Raw genomic sequence first — 21,605 nt, forward strand, 5'->3', positions numbered from 1 at the left:
TTTAAGATAGACTATGAAAGCAGGCTACAAACACACAGGTAGAATCATAATCTAACCAGAGATATAAAACTACACTGACAAAAAAAATAAAGGCAACACTTTGGTTTTTGCTCCCATTTTTCAAGACCTGAACTCAAAGATGTAAAACATTTTCGCACAAAAGATTAATTTCTCTGAAATATTGTTCACAAATCTGTTTAAATCTGTTAGTGAGCACTTCTCCTTTGCAGACTTAATCCATAACACCTCACAGGTGTGGCATATCAAGGTGCTGATTGGACAAGCATGAATATTGTACAGGTGTGTCTTGGGGTGGCCACAAGGGCAAAAAACAAAAGTGTGTGTGTAATATTAAAATGTGTTACATTTACATCTGATGTAAGCAGTTTGTTAAATAATGGTGCTTTTATTCTATTGTATTCTATTCTATTATTTAAAGTAAAGATTGTTGTAGTGAACACTGAAACTGTTCCAGGAAGCACTCCTTTTACATGCTCGGAATTCTATCACAAACTTTTGTTTGTATTTTTTTCCCCCACATGTGCTCTATTAAAATGCACATTCTCTTCCACGGCAGCAAAATGCTGTCAACAAACACTTAATCTTGCATGTTGGTGAATGCAGTGTTATTTGAAGACATTGAAGACAGTTGGCCGTCAGTGAAAAGAAGACCGAAAACAACAAAACATACATCAGCTTTTTTTTTCCCCTCACAGAGAGCAAACTCTGGATAAAATAAAGCCTCAATATTTCCATACTCCAAACAGCTTTGCCCAATTAAAGTTCAGTCCCCTTACCTTTTGAGTGAATAATATAAAATGTCATTGTGAATTTACAGAATTTGCCAAAAAAAACAGCCTGAAAATCTCTCGATTGACGTGTACCCTCTGAACTAATTTGACATAAATACCATAAACTATACCACACCTATTTCATTGTGTCCTAAATCCTTTTGTGACAGACAGCAGCAATCTATAGCATCATAGTGAGAAGGTCCCAAATTCAACCCCAGGCTTGGGGGAGTCGTCCTCTGTGTGTGTGTGTATATATATATACATATATATATATATATATATATATATATATATATATATATATATATATATATATATATATATATATATATATATATATATATAAATATATAAATTCTCTCCCATCTTTGGCCTGAAAATCCTTCTAAATTTGTCAGAAAAGCACTGGCCTGTTTATGAATGAGTTCATCAGACTGACTTAACCTTCACCTAACATTTGCGAGATTAATCCACACGCACAGAACAACAAATCATTTCTGACAAAAGTTGTGTTCAGCACTTCCAGCGGTTTGCTTTTTTTTTTTTATTAATTTTTTTTTTTTTAAGGTTCATAAAGTCACAGATGTCTCTGTGCTCCACAAACCGACAGATATTGGGACTGTTTGAATCCTGCTCACACATTAATCCAGGACGAAGCCTTACATCACAGGGAAAGGGGCCCGATAATCAATAGAGTCTTTCAAATGATTGAAACAACAGTATGATGACAAATTGTTATGCAGCTTATATTAAGTTTTAAACGTGCTGCAGAAAACCACCACTTCATCAGAATCAGTGAGACTGATGCCATCAGCCGGCACACGCAACACTGGAGTGCCCCCTATTGTTACACCTACACTACTCCATGTAAGTCTCTCTCTCTCTCTCTCTCTCTCTCTCACACACACACACACACACACACACACACACACACACACACACACACACACACACACACACACACACACACACACACACACACAATGAATGTCTCCTTTAATCCAAATATCATTTAACTTTTAACATCTCAAACATTTTTGTTAAATCATATTTTTTTGAAAGGACTTTACTGGCAGAGATCCAATATGTCTGACAACTTTTTTTTGTGTCAAAATGTCGTGAAGCATGACATCAAAGTCTTCCTCACAATTAGAATTTTGTAAATGAAATATAACAATGTCAATGTATTAACATTTCATTGGCCTTTATTTAATCAGGAGAAACACATTGAGATTAATAATCTCTATTGCAAATGTGTCCTAGGAGAGGTACATAAAATAAATGTACAGTGTCAGTAATGCTAAAATGTTCTTAAAAATCAATAAATAGCAATAGACAAATACATGAAACACAATAAAAGTACAGATACAAGGAGCATATGAAAGATTGGGAAAAAAGCAAAAGAAAATATTCTAAAAACTATCAAATAGTTTAAAATAAGTTAGGTAAAACAAGAAGATGGTTTTTGTTTCCAACCACTCTAAAAGTTGGAGTTGTTAGAGAAAATAAGTCTTTGGGCTGCAAACGCCCCACTATAATACACTGAGCTAATAGTTTAATAGGAAATAACAAGACACAACCAAAGTCTTCCACGGTTTTTAAAAATGGTAAAAATGCACCATATCTGCCCAGTTTATTTGATAAGTGCCTGAAAAGATAACATGTCTTTCATAAAAGCTCATTTCTTTTCAATCGGAAATGAGTGCTGATGGAAATTCCCTATTAAAGTTCTAGGGGGGCAAATAGGGGAGTTATCTGAAGAGCATTTTTTTCTGGTGTGTGTGGGTGCTCATATGTCAGAAGCTCCTGTGAAAAAACCCACTATATGATTAAGAAACAGTTATTCATAAAGGGAGCGATATGTGTTACTGTGTAATTACTTTTATTTACAAACAAAAATATGTATAACGAACAGGATTCTGTCCCGCTTTGCTGCTTCATTCCTGATCGGAAACGTTACCAACGTTCTGTTGCAGTACACCCAAATACTCACTAGATGGTGCTGTTTCTCCACAAGCGTTAGGTTTTTGCACTTTCTGACGGCTGCTGAAGGAGTGAGTCATTCATTCAATTCATTTAATTTATCCACATTTCACTGGTATTTACAGACACAGAAGGAATTTTAAAAAAATGTCCATAATGAGTTAATACAAAATAAAACCCAAAAGTAATTCTGTAAAAATATCCACAAACAAACATTTAGATTCTTGTTGTCTGCATCTGCTGCAGACAACAAGTTTAAATTTGGGCTTGTAACTGAATGCAATTTGCTAAAAAATAAATACAAAAAAAAAAAAAGCAAGTCAGGAGACGCATTTCCTTTTTAGAGATATTTATTCTTAAAAATGACTCTGGATCCTGGAATTGCTTCACATGTGTCAGCACTGACGTGAGCTTTTCTTACTCCTCCTCCCACGTCAGCTGTAGAGAATTCATGCAGCTGTGTCGTATGCCATCAACGCTCTACGGTGATCCTACTAGTTTAAAGCTTTGTCACAGATAAATCAAAAGCTGTAATGGTTTTAAATATATTGATATGAATAATAATTGCATAGGATAATAGCCATGCTGTACAATACACATACATATAAAACAACATGTTAGAATGATTAGTACAGATTTCCTAAAGTAGGTTTATACAGTTTCTCAATATTCTCAACATTTAAGTGCATCATATAATATGAATCGTCTTTATATTTATGTCGGTCTGATACATAGTTATAGTGATTTAATACATACAGTACATACATACAGTAAAGTAAACCTTAATCAAATTTAGAGGGACATTGCAAAGCCCTTAATATGCAATAGATATTCTCCGATAAAATGAATGGATGGTATGCAGTGGAATGATAAAACTGTACACATCTGTCATACCAGAATATGGTGGTATTTTCTTTTACATTGCTGAGTTTTGTTTTTCACAGTACAGATTATCTACATGAAGCCACTCTCAGAGAAAAGAACAAAAGAAAGCCATTTCTGTATCAAACAGAAGGTCACATCTTGCATGCATTACTTTAGAAGTCGTAAAAATGTAAAATTAGTGATTAAGAGAGAAAGAAATCTGGAAACCCCAACAAGTGCATGCAGCAACAATGGTTATAATGGTAGCAATTCCATAATGGTTTGAGTGCCTCCCGACCTCTCACTCTCACACGATAAACTCATAAGGCATGCCTCTTTAAATTCCTCCACAAACGTACTTTCAATGGCAGATACATCCTATTAACAATGGGTATGCAGTCCCTTCTTGTTTACCTTCATGTGGTCAATACATGTGTAACAAGACCTGCGAATGAAGACAAAAACAAACTCATTACAGCATTCTGAGAGTGTTCCCGTTTCTATTTTGGTTGCGAGGACCTTTTAGTGGAGATATTGCATGTGTCAGAGGCCACAGGGCTCCGACACATATTTATCATCAGACATTCGCTTAATAATTCAATACTTACTCAGCAGAAAGGCTGCTCAGTTTGTGTTCCTCTGGCGGAGATTCTTGTCTTTGTGGTTGTTGGTAGAGTTAGTTTTCCTTCAGCGGGAAGTAAATGATATAATTAGATGTGACCTCAAATGAAATACATTTTTATTAATGTTTCACTCACATTCTCGATCAGCAGTTTATCACAAAAAGACAGATTACACCTCTAATCATGGGGAAAATCCTGATTGCTATTTATTTTACCCCCATCAGAGCTCTCATATTATAGATTGGACTAAAACTTTAATGCTTTGCACAGGAAATTAACAGAATTTTACAACATTCTTGAGATGTTGTTAAAATATCATACACATTTTTAAAAAGGGTTCCAGTAAGACAGCAAATGTAATCTGTAATAAGCAAAAAACAGCTCATTGAAATTTGAAAATTGAAATCACTTCACTGAGGACAGGAAAACATATTTCCATTTCAATCTTCTTACTGACTCACTTTAAGTCTTTCCTTTATTCTCCATATATATTTTACAAATCATCAACACCCTATGATCTCAAGATAATATATGCAAATATAACAATCTTTTTAACTATTGCACAATTTGGTCAAAATTTGTGTTAAGATATTTTTATTTTAACAGAAAAAAACATCTACCAAAACTGTAATGTTGTGTTGAATCATACAAGAAAGGGAGTCCAGAGCTTTTCTGAGACGTAAGCTGACAGGGAAGGTTGATAACAACTGCTGTCAATTATTCAATAAGTCATGATATGTGATTTATAAATGTTCATTTAGAGAGCTACGGGGAAGTGTTGTCGTTTTAAGTACAAGAAGAATTCCACTAACCGGAAGCTCCACAATAAAATCTCAATATTATATGATGGCATTGAAGTCACAGTAAGATATTACACCCTACATACTGTGACTTAATAAAATAACACTGTACAATGTGCTTGCAAAGGAAACTGTCTCGATATTTGATTTATCAGACAGTCATTGTGGACAGATCACAGGAAAAAATGACTTAAAATACAGTTTAACATTTTGAGCTCAGCTGCTTGACACTGACCATTACTTGTCACAAGAACACACTACTAAACACAGTTTACCAAGTAAGAAATAAGTAAAGAAAATTCAGCGTTTATACTTACACTGGTCCAGCTAGGTCATCATCTGAGGCAACAAGGGAAAATATGGAGAAGTGAAGATCAAAATAATCAAAGTCACCGCAAGGAAAGTTGCACACGCTGATGAAGTGCTTACTAAGATAACACATGATGGATTTAATTCTGCAGACCTTCGGACTGTAACGTACGTGAAGAATGTGTGATGGGATGGAAATGTGGCCCAGATGAACTGACAAAATAGTGAGCAATAGGCCATCATGCCGCGACAGGATTATTCACGAAAACACATAGAATGCGATTAAACATCACATTGGAAAAAAAGACATGAGCAGGAGAGAACAGTTTCACACAGGCAAAATTCAAATGTAAAAAAAAAAAAGTACTCTGTTGTCATGCAGAGACAAGCAGCGCTCACGAAAAAAAAACCAAACAAACAAAAAAAAAAAACTTCTGTTCGCTCAGAGAGATTAATGCGAAGCAGCTCCGTCAATATCATCCCCTCGACTGAGGGGTAATAACTCGGTGAAGCGGTGTGAAACAGTGACAGAAGAAATGGCTGATAAACACAAATTGTTTTCAGTTCTCTGCAGCAAGTTGCATGCCATTTCACTGCTGCAGCAATTATGGGTGCGAAGCGAAGACACAGAAGTTATTGTTTAGTAAGAGAAAACCTCCACTTGACCCCTAAGGTGGAACACAGAAGAAGCTCGAACAAAACTGTTTAACTGTGAACCTGAAAAAAAAGATTAGGCAGGAAGCTTATTGAAATTCATGAGGCATGCAAATTCTCACACTTACCACGAACATGGGTTTAGGTTAAGCAATTTGGAAAGAAGGGGAGGATGGGAGATATTACAACAGTCCGTTAAAATATTTAACAGCTAACCCAATTTAAAAAAGAGAGAAAGGGAGGGAAAATATAAATTATTAACAATCCCTGCAAGAACTTGCATCATGCATCCTACAGCAATTCTGCACTTTTACTGAACGGCTGGGGAGTTTCAGGGTGACATCAGCACCACTAAATTCTGCAGCAGTCCGTGACGACGTATTCCTGAGCGAGTGCCAGCTCCAGACAGCTCTGAGCGGCCCGTCACTCACTGCATATTGCATTTAATCAGCCTGCGACTGCATCGAAATTCCAGTTTGAGAAGGAAAAGGTCACCCAAATACAAACGATGCATAATCTATGATACAGGAAAGACTCCGGGGAAATGAAGTAGTATGAGAAAAATATCACAGGATGATTTATCCTGGCTGTGTTGCCTAATGATGGTTCTAATGATTAAGCTTGCCAAAGCTTAAGGGACATCACAAGGTCCCTGGAAACCATTTAATAATTCAAGTGTCCACCCGCGCAACACCGCGGTATCATATTCCTCATTAATATTAAATGCATGAAAATGTCCTGACAAGGAGTGACCTACTGCAACAGTGTCTGCGCATGCAGTCATCCTCGCCAGACTAAATTACTGATAAGAGGGCCGGCAGTGTCAGATGGCTCTGCTCGTGGAACTGGGGAAGGAACAAACTCAGATCAGGGGTCTGCAACCTGCGGCTATGAAGACACATGTGGCTCTTTGGCCCTTCAGTAGAGGCTCCCTGAACGTTTCATAAAATTATAGTTAAATAAGCATTTTATCTTGTTTTCAATTTCTTAATGCACACAGAGTCATTTTCAAAGGACTTTTAACTCCTGGCTAACAAGTTATTTAAAAAAAAAAAGGCATGATTAAAATGGCTAAAATGAAAAGAAAAAACAAACAAACTGCTAAAATGGCTTAAATAAAGTTGCTAGACTATTAAAAAAAAAAAAAAAGCAGAAAAGGTTGGAATTGTTCACCATGCTACATTGTAATTAAAACCTCATGAATGCAACATGAGACAATTTATGTTCACACATCAAAACTATATATGAAGAGCCGTGTTTTGAAGATTAAATGTGCTTTGCGGCTGCAGTTAAATTTGATTCGGTGGAAAGTGAGAAAAATGGCTCCTTTGGTGGAAAAGGTTGCAGACCCCTGACCTAGATCGACACAGTGCCCCTCACTTTGTCCGACAATAGGACTTTTGGATGCAAAACCTAATAATTTGCATTCACTTCACAGATCACCCTCTAAAGTGAAGGATTCAATCAATTTCAGTCCACCTCGACTAAAAAAAACAAAAACTAAGACCAATCAAAGCAGCGCTTGGATCTGGTGACTCACCGTCTTGTAAGTCTTCTGGCTTCTTGCGCTTCTCATAAACGACGATGATGACGACCAGGATAATGATCTCAGCCAAAACCCCCAGAAGAGGCCATAATGGAGCCAGGTGGCTGCGGACCCTCAGCACAGACTTCTCGTCACGGCTGCCGATCATGTTGGTGGCATTGCAGTGGTATTCGCCCGGGTCTAAATTGATGTCCAGGTCGCTGATGTGCAGCTCGGTGTAGTTGTCTCGGCTGCTGATGAAGAAGCGCCCGGTGGAGTTATCAACATCCTGTGAAATGAGGGGGGGGTATCCAAAATGTGTCAGAAGCAGCAGAAAAATTGGTCAAGATTTAGGCAGAGTGGACAAAGGTCTAAATGTGATGGATAAACAGGTTGGCTCTTGTGACGTGTTCAAACATTGCAGCCGTCAGCCTCTACTTGTAGTAGAAGGAGGAGGGAAATAAGATGAATTGGTGAAAAGTGCTGACAAAGCGTATTGACACACATGTGAGCTGATACAACAGCCGAGTTACTGTCGGTCCAACTGCTGCAAAACTTAAGGCAGATTTTAGATTTTTTTTAGATACTCTTTCCTTTTGCAGTGTGAATTCAACCCAGTTTTTTTTTTTTTTAAGATGAAATACACAAAATTTTGCACATTATCTTAACATGTGGTAAGAAGACCTTGACTTTAGATATTCAGGATGGCGAAGTATTGCACATCAACCTTTGATCATTGTTTTACAGCTCGAACACTGAAAAACCTCAGCTGTTTTCCAACAGGACAATAACCACTGAACCATCACCCCTCCAAATGATCTCCTTGCTTAATGATGCAGCAGAAGAACTTGGATAAAATGTACTTATATATCATATTGCAGTGTTGTCCTGACATAATAAATTAGATTTCATTCAACATAGGCAGTTATGTTGTGTCAGGATTCTCAATGTTCTCAATGTTCAGCCCATGTTTATCATTCCTGCATTTTTGGTAGACAAACTGGTTGAAGTACAAAATAAGTCACATCGAAAAACATATGTCAATACAATATATATTCAAGGTTACGTACCCTAAAAATGCCATTTTCAAACTTGCGCCAGGTCCAGACGGGGTGAGGATAGCCCACAGACTTGCAGTAGAGCACAGCACGCTGACCTTCGTTCTTATTCTCACTGCGCTTGTGGCCTGTGATCTCAGGAGCAGCTAAGAGAAACAAAATGGGTTATTTACAAACTGAAACTGATGATTGTGCGAAGATGTACAAGAGTTATTTAAAGAAAGTCAAGCCCAATAAAGAACAATATTGGAAATCTTATAGCTGCAATAATTAATTCAACTGAGCACCAAACAATCCATCAATCCAAATGTAACATACGACACTAAACATGAGAATTAAAACCCCAACAGAATAATTAAACGTTAACCTATACAACAGTTACAATTATGGTAAATAGAGGTTTTTCCAATAAAATGTCTGTATTGAATTCACAACTTTCTATTTAATCTTGTGAGGAGCCTTTGATCCAGTGTAACCTGAATATTATACGTGGGCGTGCCTCTAATATCTCATTTCACACTCGATGGACGGCCATTTCCCACAAAAAAAACCAAAAACCAAACTGCCCCAAAAAACCAGCTTTCCTTCATAGCGTTGCACGTGTGGCGGCAGAAAAGGCTGACCAGATTTTTTTTTGCCGTTGAGACATTAATCCTTTCCCCATCAGACAAACAAGACACCATCTGCTGCCACTGAGCCGAGCGTTGGCTGGACGAGAGGTGTCAAGGGCGCCGGCTGCCCCCTGAGCGGCCAGCAGAGCCGCTTGAAATCACAGGTCCTCACGTGACAGGGCTGCTCGAGCTCAAGGCCATTTTTTTTACCCACCCCCCCCAACCGGTGACATCGCTAATGTGGCCTTCAAAACAGCAAAGGCGCCTGCAGGTCACAAATCCAACACCTACATTTGATTTCGATAGTGGCGTTGCCCGGAGGAGCCAAGTCGAAGGTGTAGACGCACATGTACAGTCCGGCGTCGTCTCCCCGGGGTCGCCTCACCCTGCAGGTGGAAGAGAATCGCTCACGTGAATCCACGTCAAGGCCGACAAAGTCTCCCGCGGACGCCGCTTCGCCGCGACGGCCCACCTGTACTCGGTGTTCCGGTTTGTGCTGCGCGTCTCGGGGATCTCCTCCCCGTTCTTCATCCAGTAGCTCTCCTGGGGGACGCTGTGGGCGCTGGTCAGGTTGCACTGCAGCGTGAGACTGTCGCCTTCCACGGGAAGCGTGACGTGTTCAGAGGCGGCAATCGACGGCTCTGCAACGGAGACGTATACCTCGGTGACTGCACAGATATGGCTACGTCAGGATTAGTGGGTGAGAGTGTGTTGGGAGGTGTAAACAATCACTGCACAAGGGTTCAGTCAGACGCCGCGGCCAACCGTTCTTTGGAAAATATTGCACGGAAATAGAGTTACAAAGTGGGAGGAATTATTTTGAGCGTGCTGGCGTCTTGAAGTAGAAGCCCACTTTTTTCTTTTTTTTTTCTGGCATGACATTTGGTTTACACAACTTCAGAAACTATGGTGTTTGTATTTTTGTCTCAACTGTGACTGTGAGGCGTTTTAAATTAGTTCCACCTCTGCTTCACAGTACTAAAGGGCAAAAGGGTCCATTTAGAAGCCCAAATCTAAACTACGCCAAAAACAAAAACAGCATTTTTAAAAACCTAAAAGTTAAGTGATTGTAAAACATAAAAAAAAAAAAAAAGGCAGCTTTTATAAAAGCATTCAAATGCAGCTTGAGCATTCATCTGATGCCATTTTGCTTGTAGACAATAAGGACCTAATTGGAGAGCAACCACGCTGCCTAATCCTGATTATCTCCATCTTGTTTGCACATGGAAACACTAGTTAACCTCTTAATCTGTAGTCACAGTGTCAAATACACAAATACACTTCAGTGTGACATTCTTTAGCAAAGCTACGATCCTTAATGGAATGCGTGCCGACGACATGAAAGGCAATGTGACAAGGATTTGCCATTTGAATACTTTATATTAAAGTATATGACATAATATATATTCTATTCAAAAACTAACAATAAAACAGGAAATGTTTTGGTTGAAAATATTAAATATTAAAAAGGATCAAAAGTATTTAAGATTATGATTATTACAAACAAGCCTACCTTTAGAAACATGTGAGTCATGGAACATGATGCGACATGCTTTGACACCCAGGATTATTATCACAAGTTTTTCCTTTCCAGTTGGTGTCTCTGCTTCTTATACTTTTATGAGTTAGTTAACCCTAAAACTAACCCCAAGTGTTTGTGAGAAAATCTATACAGATACATAAAGATTGTCTGGTTCTGGTGGGATAAAGTTTGCTCTGGGGTATAAATCATAAATAATAAATAAGGTATACTTTGACTTGGTTGGATGATTGTGGTCGAGGTCTAAACTTTGTCGCTAAGCGCTATCTATCACTCTGCAACGCAGAAGATGCACATTGTGACAAGAATAGAAAATGTTTCAAATGTGACAGTATGAAGGAAAAGATACAGGGGAATGAGAACAAAACAGGTGTAGGGGAAAGTGTACAGAGGGGATGACGGGAAACCAAACTCTACAGGCTGCACTGAACAAAAGTACTGCAAACTACAGCTAAACTCTGCTTGGAACAGATAACCTGAGGAAGACGGGGGCTTTCTCTTCCTTTTTCCGGGGCTGTATGGGAGGAAGGCACCTACAGTGGAAACTCGAGGTCCTGTCGGGAAGGTGTGATGGAGGCTGAATCACTCGGGAACAGGGACGGTGGCTCTACGCTGACCACTCACTCTGCAGCAACGTTACAGTGGCCTGAGCTCGGATCCAGGTGGTGGTGGGGTTTTGCTGCAGGTCATTGCGTCGCGGGTCATTGCTGGCTCGGCACTCGTAGGTCCCCGCGTCGTCCAGCGTGAGACGCGAGACCCCCAACACACTCACCCCATTGGCCCCATAGGCCGTGCTGATTGAAACCCGCCGCTTACGGGCCCCATCCCACAGCTGCCTGAAAGAGTCGGCTCGGTTGATCTCAGAGTACCACCACTGGATTTCAGGCGTGGGGTTACCTACCACGTCACAGTACAGCTCGAAGGTATCACCCGTGAGCTTAGTCTCAGAAAGTGGCGATTTCATAAAGCCCGCTGGTGTTGGTGGTGATATATGGGGAAGCAAGTCCAGTGATAAGCCAGAAAAGGTGGGGGGGTGGAGAGGAGGAGGAAAATAACAACATAGTTAAATAAACATAATAAACAAATCAGAGAAGACAAGACAAATGGAAGAAAAAAAAGACACAAATTAAAATGAAATTGAGTTTAGACAAGAAAAAAGAAATATATTCTGTTCACATCTTATCAACACAAAACTATCAAGTCCATGTTGTAGTCATATGCCAGCACAGACAGATTGAATGGTTTATTTATTGGATCAGTCCAACGTCATATTTTATTTAGCAGATATGCTGTTATTGGCAACACTTAATTGCAATTCCTCATTAGTGTTTATTTACAGACTAATTATCTTTCAGTGAACCAACCTGTTTTTTTGACCTCTGACATACAATGTGGAAAAAAAACATTTCCCTGCGGGACATGTCAAATTCAAAATTTATCCGACTGTCGGGAAGATTCATATGAGCATTGAGAAAGGAGAGAGAGGGAGAGAGAGAGAGAGAGCAAGAGAGCGAGAGAGAGAGAGAGAGAGAGAGAGAGAGAGATGACCTCAGATATCTGCCTGATATGCTACTGTTGCTATTCCTGTAAAGTTTCAAGTCAATTCTGCTGGGACGTCCCTGCAAAGGCTGCTCTCACTTGCTTTTATCCAGTTAATGACATGAAGTGAATTTGTGCCACACACACACACACACACACACACACACACACACACACACACACACACACACACACACACACACACACACACACACACACACACACACACACACACACACACACAGACACACACACACACGCGTGCATCCCAAAGTCCTCCACATGACCTTGTCATTTCTAGTCCATTTGTAACATCGTTGGAGGTCTGAGGAGTTTGTCTACATAATCATTGGACTAATGAGAGACAGATAATGGATGAGCAGTTTGCTCAGTTTTACTGGACTGAAAAACAAACTGATTGTGGCTGAAAGGAGGAGGAGGAGGAGGAGGAGGAGGAGAAGGAGGACATGGGGACTGTAGTCATAAGCGTGGTCTATAGGCGCTGTGGAAAGCTTTGTGGAGATTGAAAGGAGATTTATAGAAGCCGCAGCTCCGGGTCTCCGGGGAGCGTGTGGGCGCATGGTGATAGACCCCCTCCGTTTCCATAGAAGCACTCTACGGTAACTAAGTAGGAAGAGGAAGAGGAAGAGCCAGCCCACCAGATCAGGCGGACAATCACAAAACAGACAATCACATGTGTGTGTGGTTTTTTTTTTTTGTTGAGTGGAGCTGACATCATTACTCACTGTTGCTCTGCCCACCACTGGTTGTTCAGGGTCAACCCCATATACTGTGAGTACCTATAGATTCCTGCACACGGCATCAGTAAACAACACAAGTGGGACACAAACCAAAAAACAACACCTCAGCTCCAAACACAGAACTGCTGAGAGACGGACCCTGCCACCTCCAATAAGTCGAGACGCCTCAAAAGTGCTGAGTCAGTTTGCCCCGTCCCAGCACGCCACCGGGCTGAACACGTCTGAGTGAACGCATCACTCATGTCACGCCGATGTTGGCGTTCGGCTCGGTGTGAGGAGCGCATCAAGCGTGGGATCTTTAAAGGTCCCACATTATACAGTTTTTCACCAATTCCACTTCGGGGTCAGAGGTCCGGCGACGGTTTTGGCCCAAATCCAGCCTTGGTCCTGAATTTCAGTCTAAAAGTCCCTCCAGTGAGCTTCATTGAGAACAGGATGTTTCCAGGTCTGCACAATGAGCTTTGCGTTTCCACGCCTGCTCCATGACACTCTTGGGGGGGGAAAAGATCAGTGTTGCCAGATTAGGAGTGTTTCCACCCAATTTGGCTTCTTGGGGAGCATGTTTGTGTTTTTTTATTTCTTTGTTTATTTAGTGCAGTTGTGTGATTACGGTGTGTCCCTTATTACACATGAGTTTCTACAGAGGTTGAGCATTGTTCAGGTTTTTATTAAAGTGAAATGGTTTGACTTCATGTTTGGGCTGGAAGCAGTGAGTCAGACTTGGCAACCCTGGAGAAGACTAATGTTCATGTTGGATTCATCGCTATGGCTCATATAAATGCTGTTTTTCCAACCATGCTGTACACAGGCTATGGGGACACATATTACTGCTAAAAAAAATGCATTATAAAAGTAATTTTGGATAATATGGGACTTTTATCTAACAACCCACATGTTCTTGTCAATTCAGTTGAGTTGTATTTAAACGTAGGCAGCTCAATGTCCATTACAATATAGAGAAATTTGCAACAAGTCCACATGAGCAATCAAATATGGAAGTTGTAAGAAAAACTCCCCTTTTCATCCAAAGCAACATCCAGCAAAGCCAATCCCAGAGGTGCTTTTCTGCTTTTAATTTGATCAATAGTGAGAAAAAAATCATTCCTATAATCACATTGGAGTAAAACGTATCTTCATTAAATTATTCGTTTGGTTTTTTTGTTTAAAAGCTCAAATATATCTCATGTTTGCCACAATATAGGACCAATATTGTTTTTGTTTAAAAATATAATTAGCATTACATTTTTAGGTCAAATTTGCATTGATCAACCCTTGAAAATTAATCATGAAGGTGTAAAGAAAAGTTTGGAAAACAATTTTTTTGAGAAGACTTTCAAGTGCATAGGTCGACTCAGCGTGTACTTCATGCAAATAAAACACATTTCTTTAAAATGCCTCATATCGAGAGTTATTTGCATAACTAGATGTCCCATTTTGGTACATTTGCCTTTATTCAAACAATAATATGAAATACCACAAATATGCTGTCACGCTGAAACTAATTGGTCATTTACATAGCTGGAAAAAAAATAAAACTTAATAAATTAATCAAATCAGTCCAGTTTATAATACTACTGAAGGTCCCCTTTGAATTAAACGTTTGTGCCATTTTCTGGTTGATTAGTCGAACTACACATCTGACAAGCAGCCCAACCTGACAACAGATGGCCTCCAACAATCCTGAGTGTTTCCTTTTCCCTGTATCTGATAAATCCTTTCAAAGTGGTGTAATGTGAAGTGATTCATGGCCAGAGTCCCAGTTAATGTACCAACACGTATCGAGCAGCTAACTGGATGTTAAATTAATATTCTCTCTGAACAGGAAAGAGCAGAACAAGGCAGTTTAGTCTGCATTGCCGGTGAGGGTTCTGATGTTTTGTGTAGAAGCTTCAAAAACAGCTAAGCTTTAATATTTGTCATCACTTTTATTTCATTTTCCAGCAGGGTTACTTTTTCGGATTAAAAGCATCTATGTGAATAATCATTTCCTGATCAACAATAGTCACTTTTCAGGGAGAAATGACACATTTTCACAGATTCCAGCCTTTGAATTGTAAAATTTCTCGACAATCTTATCTGTTTCCAAACATTGTTATTGTTATGTTTCGCTTTTTTTTCCAAGAGTTGAGAAAATAGTTCATCAAAACAACAAAAATCTCAGGCAATGTTGTGAATTACAGAACTCATTTCAAGCTCACTTTGAGGCCGAGAACATTCTGTCTGCTTCGACGGAGGAACGCCTTGTTTTATTAATGGTGTTTACATGCTCTAATTGTCACATCTCAAAATCCCCTTATAATGGCTATTTTTGCAGCTTTCTCAGAAGACTGCAGACATCTTACAAAACGTTCACTTCTTACAGCATAAATTACACACTCCACTGTCTGCACATGTGTGGTGACTTATTTGTATTTTGGTTCACTGATACATACAATGAGACAGTTTGTATCAGCCACAACATTGAACCAAACAGGTTTTCAGCATTAAATATCTTGTGCAAAGACTAAAAAAAAATGTCTTGGGGAGCCTTGTTGGGAATGCCTTCACAAAATCAATATCCAGCCCTAATAGATTCAACTGCATAAAGATGCAACAAGATGCGATCAAGAGCCAGTTCTCAAAACCAAACACCTGACCCCCCCCCCATCCTGCTTTAGCCCTGACTGAAGATGTTGGAAGTGGGTGTGCAGTATAGGAGTGTAATGGAATCCTACACATGGTCCACTCCAGGGAATGGCCAGAAGCTGAATCTTCTCACACGACGCTCACAGAGGGATACGCTTACAGGATCTACCAGCTAAGAGAGGGTTACCCTGCACCTAATCCGCGTGGTAGGGAGGAGATTTATGAGCGGAGGGTCACTTGGTCAAGCAGGACGGAGCCGAGGAGTCAATGCCACACTCTGCAGTGCAGCGCATCTCGGCGGAGAGAGTGAGCAGACCCACTGTTGCAAAGGAGGACGTTAAAGCCATGAGTCCCAGTGCAGCATCTCCACTCTAAAAATAGGCACATGCAGTAAAAAGGACTGATGCTATTTGCGGAGCGGCACTTTCTAAGGTGCACCGACTAATTATTAGATGATGGTGCGCTGCAAAGGAGAGGAGAGGAGAGGATGAGGAGGAGAGGAGAGGAGAGGAGGAGGAGGCTGAATGCAGGATTCCTGCATGCACATCTGAGCGGACCCATGCGTGACAGCATGTTGATCGTGTGTGTGTGTCTGTGTGTGTCTGTGAGAATGAGAGCGAGGGAGAGAGAGAGAGAGCGAGAAAGAGAGCAGAGCAGATAATAAACTTTGGGCCTGCTGCAGTCTAATGAGCGCAACTTGTCCTTGCTGGCTGGTGGAGCCGCTCGGCTCAGTATTCAGCTCCACACTTCAAAGGACATTTTAAGGGACGTCGCACAGGGCCTCCGTGTGGCCCACTTCAGCCCCACTTCAGCCCCGCAAACACAGATCGGAGCCTATTAATGATTTATTGACCCTTCCTTCTCGCACGCCAAGAGAGACCAAACGGCGCTTCCCTTCGACCGATCTCTCTCTCACTGGATGGATTAATGAGGCGCTCCTAATAACTGCGGGGTCTGCAGATTCCCCTCAAGTCGGTGGACGCAGGCGACAAATCCCTCCCTTTTAAAAACCCGCATTCTCCCCACGATGACAGATCCGTGTATTACGCACGAGCAGAGCAGGGTTTTTTTTTTTTCCTACCGTTCTGGGAAGAGACGGACTGCAGCATCAGGGCTCCTAATATCGCCACCGAGAAGGACATGACTGCGGCTCTTCGCTTGCCACGGATCATCTTCGGAGACGGCGCAGGGGAAATGCCGGTAGGCGCGCGCTACGGTGACCGGGGCGGACTGCGGTGAGACGGACAACCTCCAGACTCTCGTCCTCCGCCTTGCAGGGATGGGAGCGTCGCCCACAGTGCTTCTGCTGCCGGCCACCTGTGCGGCTCTGTGCTGCCAGTCAGCCCGGTGCGGAGGAGGAGAGGGGGACCACCTTTATACGCCGCCCCTCGAAGCTGCAAGTCCCGCGAGATCCTGCAGGGGCGCACACGCCAGCCGACGCGCGCTCCAATCACACATTTGTGCAGAAATCAATTCAATCACAAGAATGGATGCGATGGATGCAGCTATTCTAATGATAAAGTTGTTTTGGGGTTTTTGTTTTGTTTTGTTTTTGTTTTTGTTTTTGTTAACCATCTAGACCAGGGGTTTCAAACTCACAGTAGTCCAGAAAAGATTTGCAACCATTGCCATGGAGGTTGTATAGAAGACGGAATAAACACAAATATTCAGATGGCAGATGCTGATTTTAGTCTTTAATTAAAATCCCAAATCACCAACAGGCCAACAGCATGTCTTAAGAAGCAATACCAGTGTTTCATGTTTCAGTTTGCCTTACAGCAATAAAAATTCAATTTACTAAACAGAGATGATGTATTGTTATTGCACTATAAAGCTATTGCTTAATCTCAGATATGGGTTTACCCATTTCTAACCATGTTCTCTTGAACACAGATTACAAATATTTCCCGATAAATTATTTTTTGTGGCCACAGTTCTGTAACCATCTGCCAACAAATCAGAAACAAGCACAGCTCAGATGTTGACACTACAAACAGAAATCACTGCTCAATAATTCACCACTAGCCATTAATTGTGCCATGAGTCAAGCAGTGTCTCACTTGGACTGACTCCACCCTGACCTTAACAGCACCAGGTGCTTTAAGCTGACTTTTAATCCTAATTCTCTTTGAACAAATAGCAGGCTCACACCTCACAGTAGCACAGTTCACTGCGCTGCCTGCCACGCATACATGTCCTCTTTATACACACAGCCAATATGTCTAAAATAAAGAAATATCATCTTAACAACATGCTGCTACATGCCATTGAAGAGTTGTTTTTGTGAAGAGATATACACCCATAGAAATGTTTGATGTTTCACAGAATTCAAGAAAATAACTAGTATTAAGCGCTAATGATCACTTGAAGACTACCAAGCAATGACAATGTGGTTAATTAGTAAAAAGAATTATGTGCTTCAAAATTCAGGTAACTCATTCACATAAAGACCACATTATAATGTTAAAAACTAACAAGTGAAAATATTATTTGAAGGAAGACATGGAGGACAACCCCAGGCTCCTAAATGAGAATTTGTTGATTTGGAGTATCTTTTTCTTTTTTTTTCTTTCAAACCTTATCTCGTGTTCAGGATTTCTGCATGGAGCATATAGAGCAGTCTCAATGTTAGTGTTTGGGTTTTTTTTAATACTTTTAAAAAGTGTCTGTGTAGACTAGCTGTGTGTTCAGTTCAGTTTCAGTTCTCAGTTTGAAACTAATGGGGGATCCTTAAAATAAATGAATAAAGAAACTTGAGAAATAAACACATAGACTGGTTGTTTAAATTCTCGGGTACCTTTAATTCTTCAAGCTTTTACAAAGAGCACACACAACTCCAGGAGCCCCAAGTGCAGATTTCTAGCAATCTTCACTGACAAACAGGTGAACTCATAATACAATCCACAGGCGGGTGGTGACTGGACTCAAATATATGCAAATGTGTAGCAGTGGCCATGCCAGTTTTAACACAGCACACACACGCACACACACAAAAACCTTCAGCCCAACTACAATGGTATAAGAGCAGCAGCACAGTCTGGTCTGTCTTACTAGTATTGCCATCTAGTGTCAGGTCAGTGTATGCAATTATAAATCACTGTATTCTGAAAAAGAGCAGTAGTTTGTGTTATGACAAAAGTGCTTCTTTAAAATCACAAGTCAAAGATAAATCAAGACACCATCATATCAACAGAAGATCAAATCTCAAATTGATTGAGATTTTTACCAATTTAAAATAATTCACATTAACGCTTTTACGCATTAATGCCTAAAGGTGTAAGCTAATGCTCATGTGCTTGTATGTGGTCACATGTTCACTGTCAGGTGTGTCTCATAGAGTCATCTTTGACTTTGAAAAGAACGAATGACTCATGAAATAAAACAATGCAATGACAGACTGAAGAATAGATTTGGTATATAACAAATTGTATTAAGGGGTTAAATATTGGGGATACATTATCGTTAGAAACACATTCTGTTCACAAACATGTTCAAATTGCCACCGTGTTTTAACTTCAGAAACACCACAAACACAAGGTTATTGTTTGAATTTCACAACACAGGTCCAACATGTTATTTTTCATGTCACTGACTTTTGACTTTTCTCCCAGTCGACAGGATTTTCCAGATACATTTTACGACTGAGATACATGTGAATACTAAAAGCAAAACTGCTGCAAACAGAGCTGCGAGAACATCAACAGAGTTGTAAACAATCCAAGACATTTGGGACTGCGTCTGCAGATGTCGAGCTCCTTTATGTCTTATCACGTACTCTATCCAAAACACTGCCAGGTCCAAAGGTTTTACTGGCTGGTCTCTTTGCAGCCTCGAGAGCTTTTTCATGTTTTCCCAGTAAGTGGAGTTGTAAAGAACTGTTGCCAGTGCTTCTAAAAAGATATGTCTATCCAGCATAGCAATATCCACAATCACAGCTGCTCCTTTTGCCCTGAGTCTCGAGAGATTGTCAGGCTGGTCAAAAAATAAAGGAAGTCCGACAACAGGAACACCGTGGTAAATTGCTTCCTGAACTCCATTGGTTCCACCGTGGGTCACAAACGCTCTGGTTTTAGGATGTCCTAAGAGGTCTTTTTGTGGCAGCCAGTCGACCAGTAATGTATTGTTGCCCAGGGTTGTTGGTCGTTGTCCTGTGTACCTCCATATAACCTTCTGAGGCAGCTGAGCAAAGGCTGCGGCGATTTCCTCTGAGATTTCTAGAGGAAGTTTAGCAACTAAAGTTCCAAGGGTCATAATAATAACTCCGTGATCTTCTGAGCTCTGAACAAAGTCCTCCAGGTCGACAGGGAGAGGCTTTGAGGGTTTGCACTGAAATCCACTGATGTAAACTATATTTGGCATTGTCGGACGTGGGAATTCAAAGATGAAGTCATTTCTCATGAGCCATATATCGGCATCCAGAAAGAATGTCGAGTAATCCACATCAGGGCCAAAGTACTTCCTCACTACAGGTTTATAATTTGGCTCTGAGATGGTTGATAAACCATACATGCCGACAAAATAGGCCACAACATTCTTTATTCTTTGAGGGAAGGTCATTCTATCCGTCAGCTCTGTTGAGGTAAAGGGAATGTATGACAGAGGTGAGGGAGCAATGAGGAAGTGTGCTTCACCTTGGATGGTCCACCTGACATTAAAAACAAGAGGAAGTTCAAGTCGACGTGCCAGCAGTGCCCCAGCACCGATGCCAGGGTCTGTCAGAACCAAATCATACTTGGCATTGCGGAGGGATTGCATCAAACTTTCATCTTCAAACATCTGAATTACAATTTCACTCACTTTCTTATGAAACTGAGTAAACTGACCTACAACCAATTGCCTCATCTGAATACCATTCCAGAACTGAGACCACAAAGATGCTTGCCTGCGCTGAAGCCGGACCTCCAGCTGTTCGGACAAAAATGTGTCAAAGTTCTCCTCGAATCCACCGAGACCAGGAATGGTGACGGAAGTGAACAAAGGGGACTTTTCACTGATATACCAACTGTCGGCCTCCCGAATCACAGTTATCTCGTGACCTTTGGAATGCAGCTCCTCTATGAGTATCTTCATGTTCACCCAGTGGCTCCCGTCCAATGGGAACACAAGGATCTTGCCCGCAAATGCAACGGTGAGTTGGATCCATAACAGGGAGAACGAGGAGAGATGGTGCACCTTCATGATGATCCTCGGATACCTTTAGAACAAACACACACACACACACACACACACACACACACACACACACACACACACACACACACACACACACGCACACACAAAGAGCTATAATCAGATTGGTCAGCAGGTTTAAAGAGCTTGGGACCAGCCGGTACTATATCTAACATGAAATGTTGTGATTATTTCATTCATATTTTAGATGACAAATTTAAATCAAATCAAAAATCAAATCAAACTTTATTTCTATAGCCCTTTATAATCACCCGGTGACATCCAAAGGGCTTTACAACAAAGCTAAAACACGTATAGTCACGTATAGTTAAAATGTCAGACAAGTAAGAGGGACCCTGGCCATTGATGGCATTAAAAACAAACAACAGAAGTTTAAAATCGATTCTGAAATGAACTGGAAGCCAGTGGAGAGACGACAGCACAGGGGCAATATGTTCACGTCTGGATGAATTTGTTAAAAATCTGGCAGCGGCATTTTGCACTAACTGAAGACGTGTGATGGAAGACTGGCTGAGGCCGACATAAAGGACATTACACTAGTCCACTCTTGAGCTAATAAAAGCATGTATCGCCTTCTCAAGATCCTGTTGATTCAGGAACGGCTTTACTTTGGCCAGGAGACGGAGCTGATAAAAGCTGGCTTTGACAACAGAACTAATCTGTTTATCAAATTTAAGACTGTTGTCGAACGTTACCCCAAGATTTGTAACAAGTGGTTTAAAATAGGGG

The 21,605-nt window shown here is 40.7% G+C and overlaps 2 protein-coding genes across 2 annotated transcripts; both read right to left on the reverse strand.

The window, feature by feature from the left end:
• Positions 1 to 4,265: 4,265 nt before the first annotated feature.
• On the reverse strand, positions 4,266 to 16,858 carry LOC308136354 (neuroplastin-like; the record flags this gene model as incomplete). The annotated part of the gene is made up of 8 exons (XM_080504673.1): positions 4,266 to 4,326; positions 5,382 to 5,403; positions 7,568 to 7,841; positions 8,623 to 8,756; positions 9,513 to 9,607; positions 9,694 to 9,862; positions 11,386 to 11,733; positions 16,768 to 16,858. The coding sequence occupies 8 exons, from the start codon at positions 16,856 to 16,858 to the stop codon at positions 4,266 to 4,268; spliced, it is 1,194 nt and encodes a 397-aa protein (XP_080360799.1).
• Positions 16,859 to 19,271: 2,413 nt separating this feature from the next.
• On the reverse strand, positions 19,272 to 20,864 carry LOC308137007 (UDP-glucuronosyltransferase 2C1-like; the record flags this gene model as incomplete). The annotated part of the gene is made up of 1 exon (XM_080505563.1): positions 19,272 to 20,864. The coding sequence occupies one exon, from the start codon at positions 20,862 to 20,864 to the stop codon at positions 19,272 to 19,274; it is 1,593 nt and encodes a 530-aa protein (XP_080361689.1).
• Positions 20,865 to 21,605: the final 741 nt, after the last annotated feature.

Source organism: Blennius ocellaris (assembly GCF_963422515.1).
Source record: "Blennius ocellaris genome assembly, chromosome: 11".
Taxonomy (NCBI): Eukaryota; Metazoa; Chordata; class Actinopteri; order Blenniiformes; family Blenniidae; genus Blennius; species Blennius ocellaris.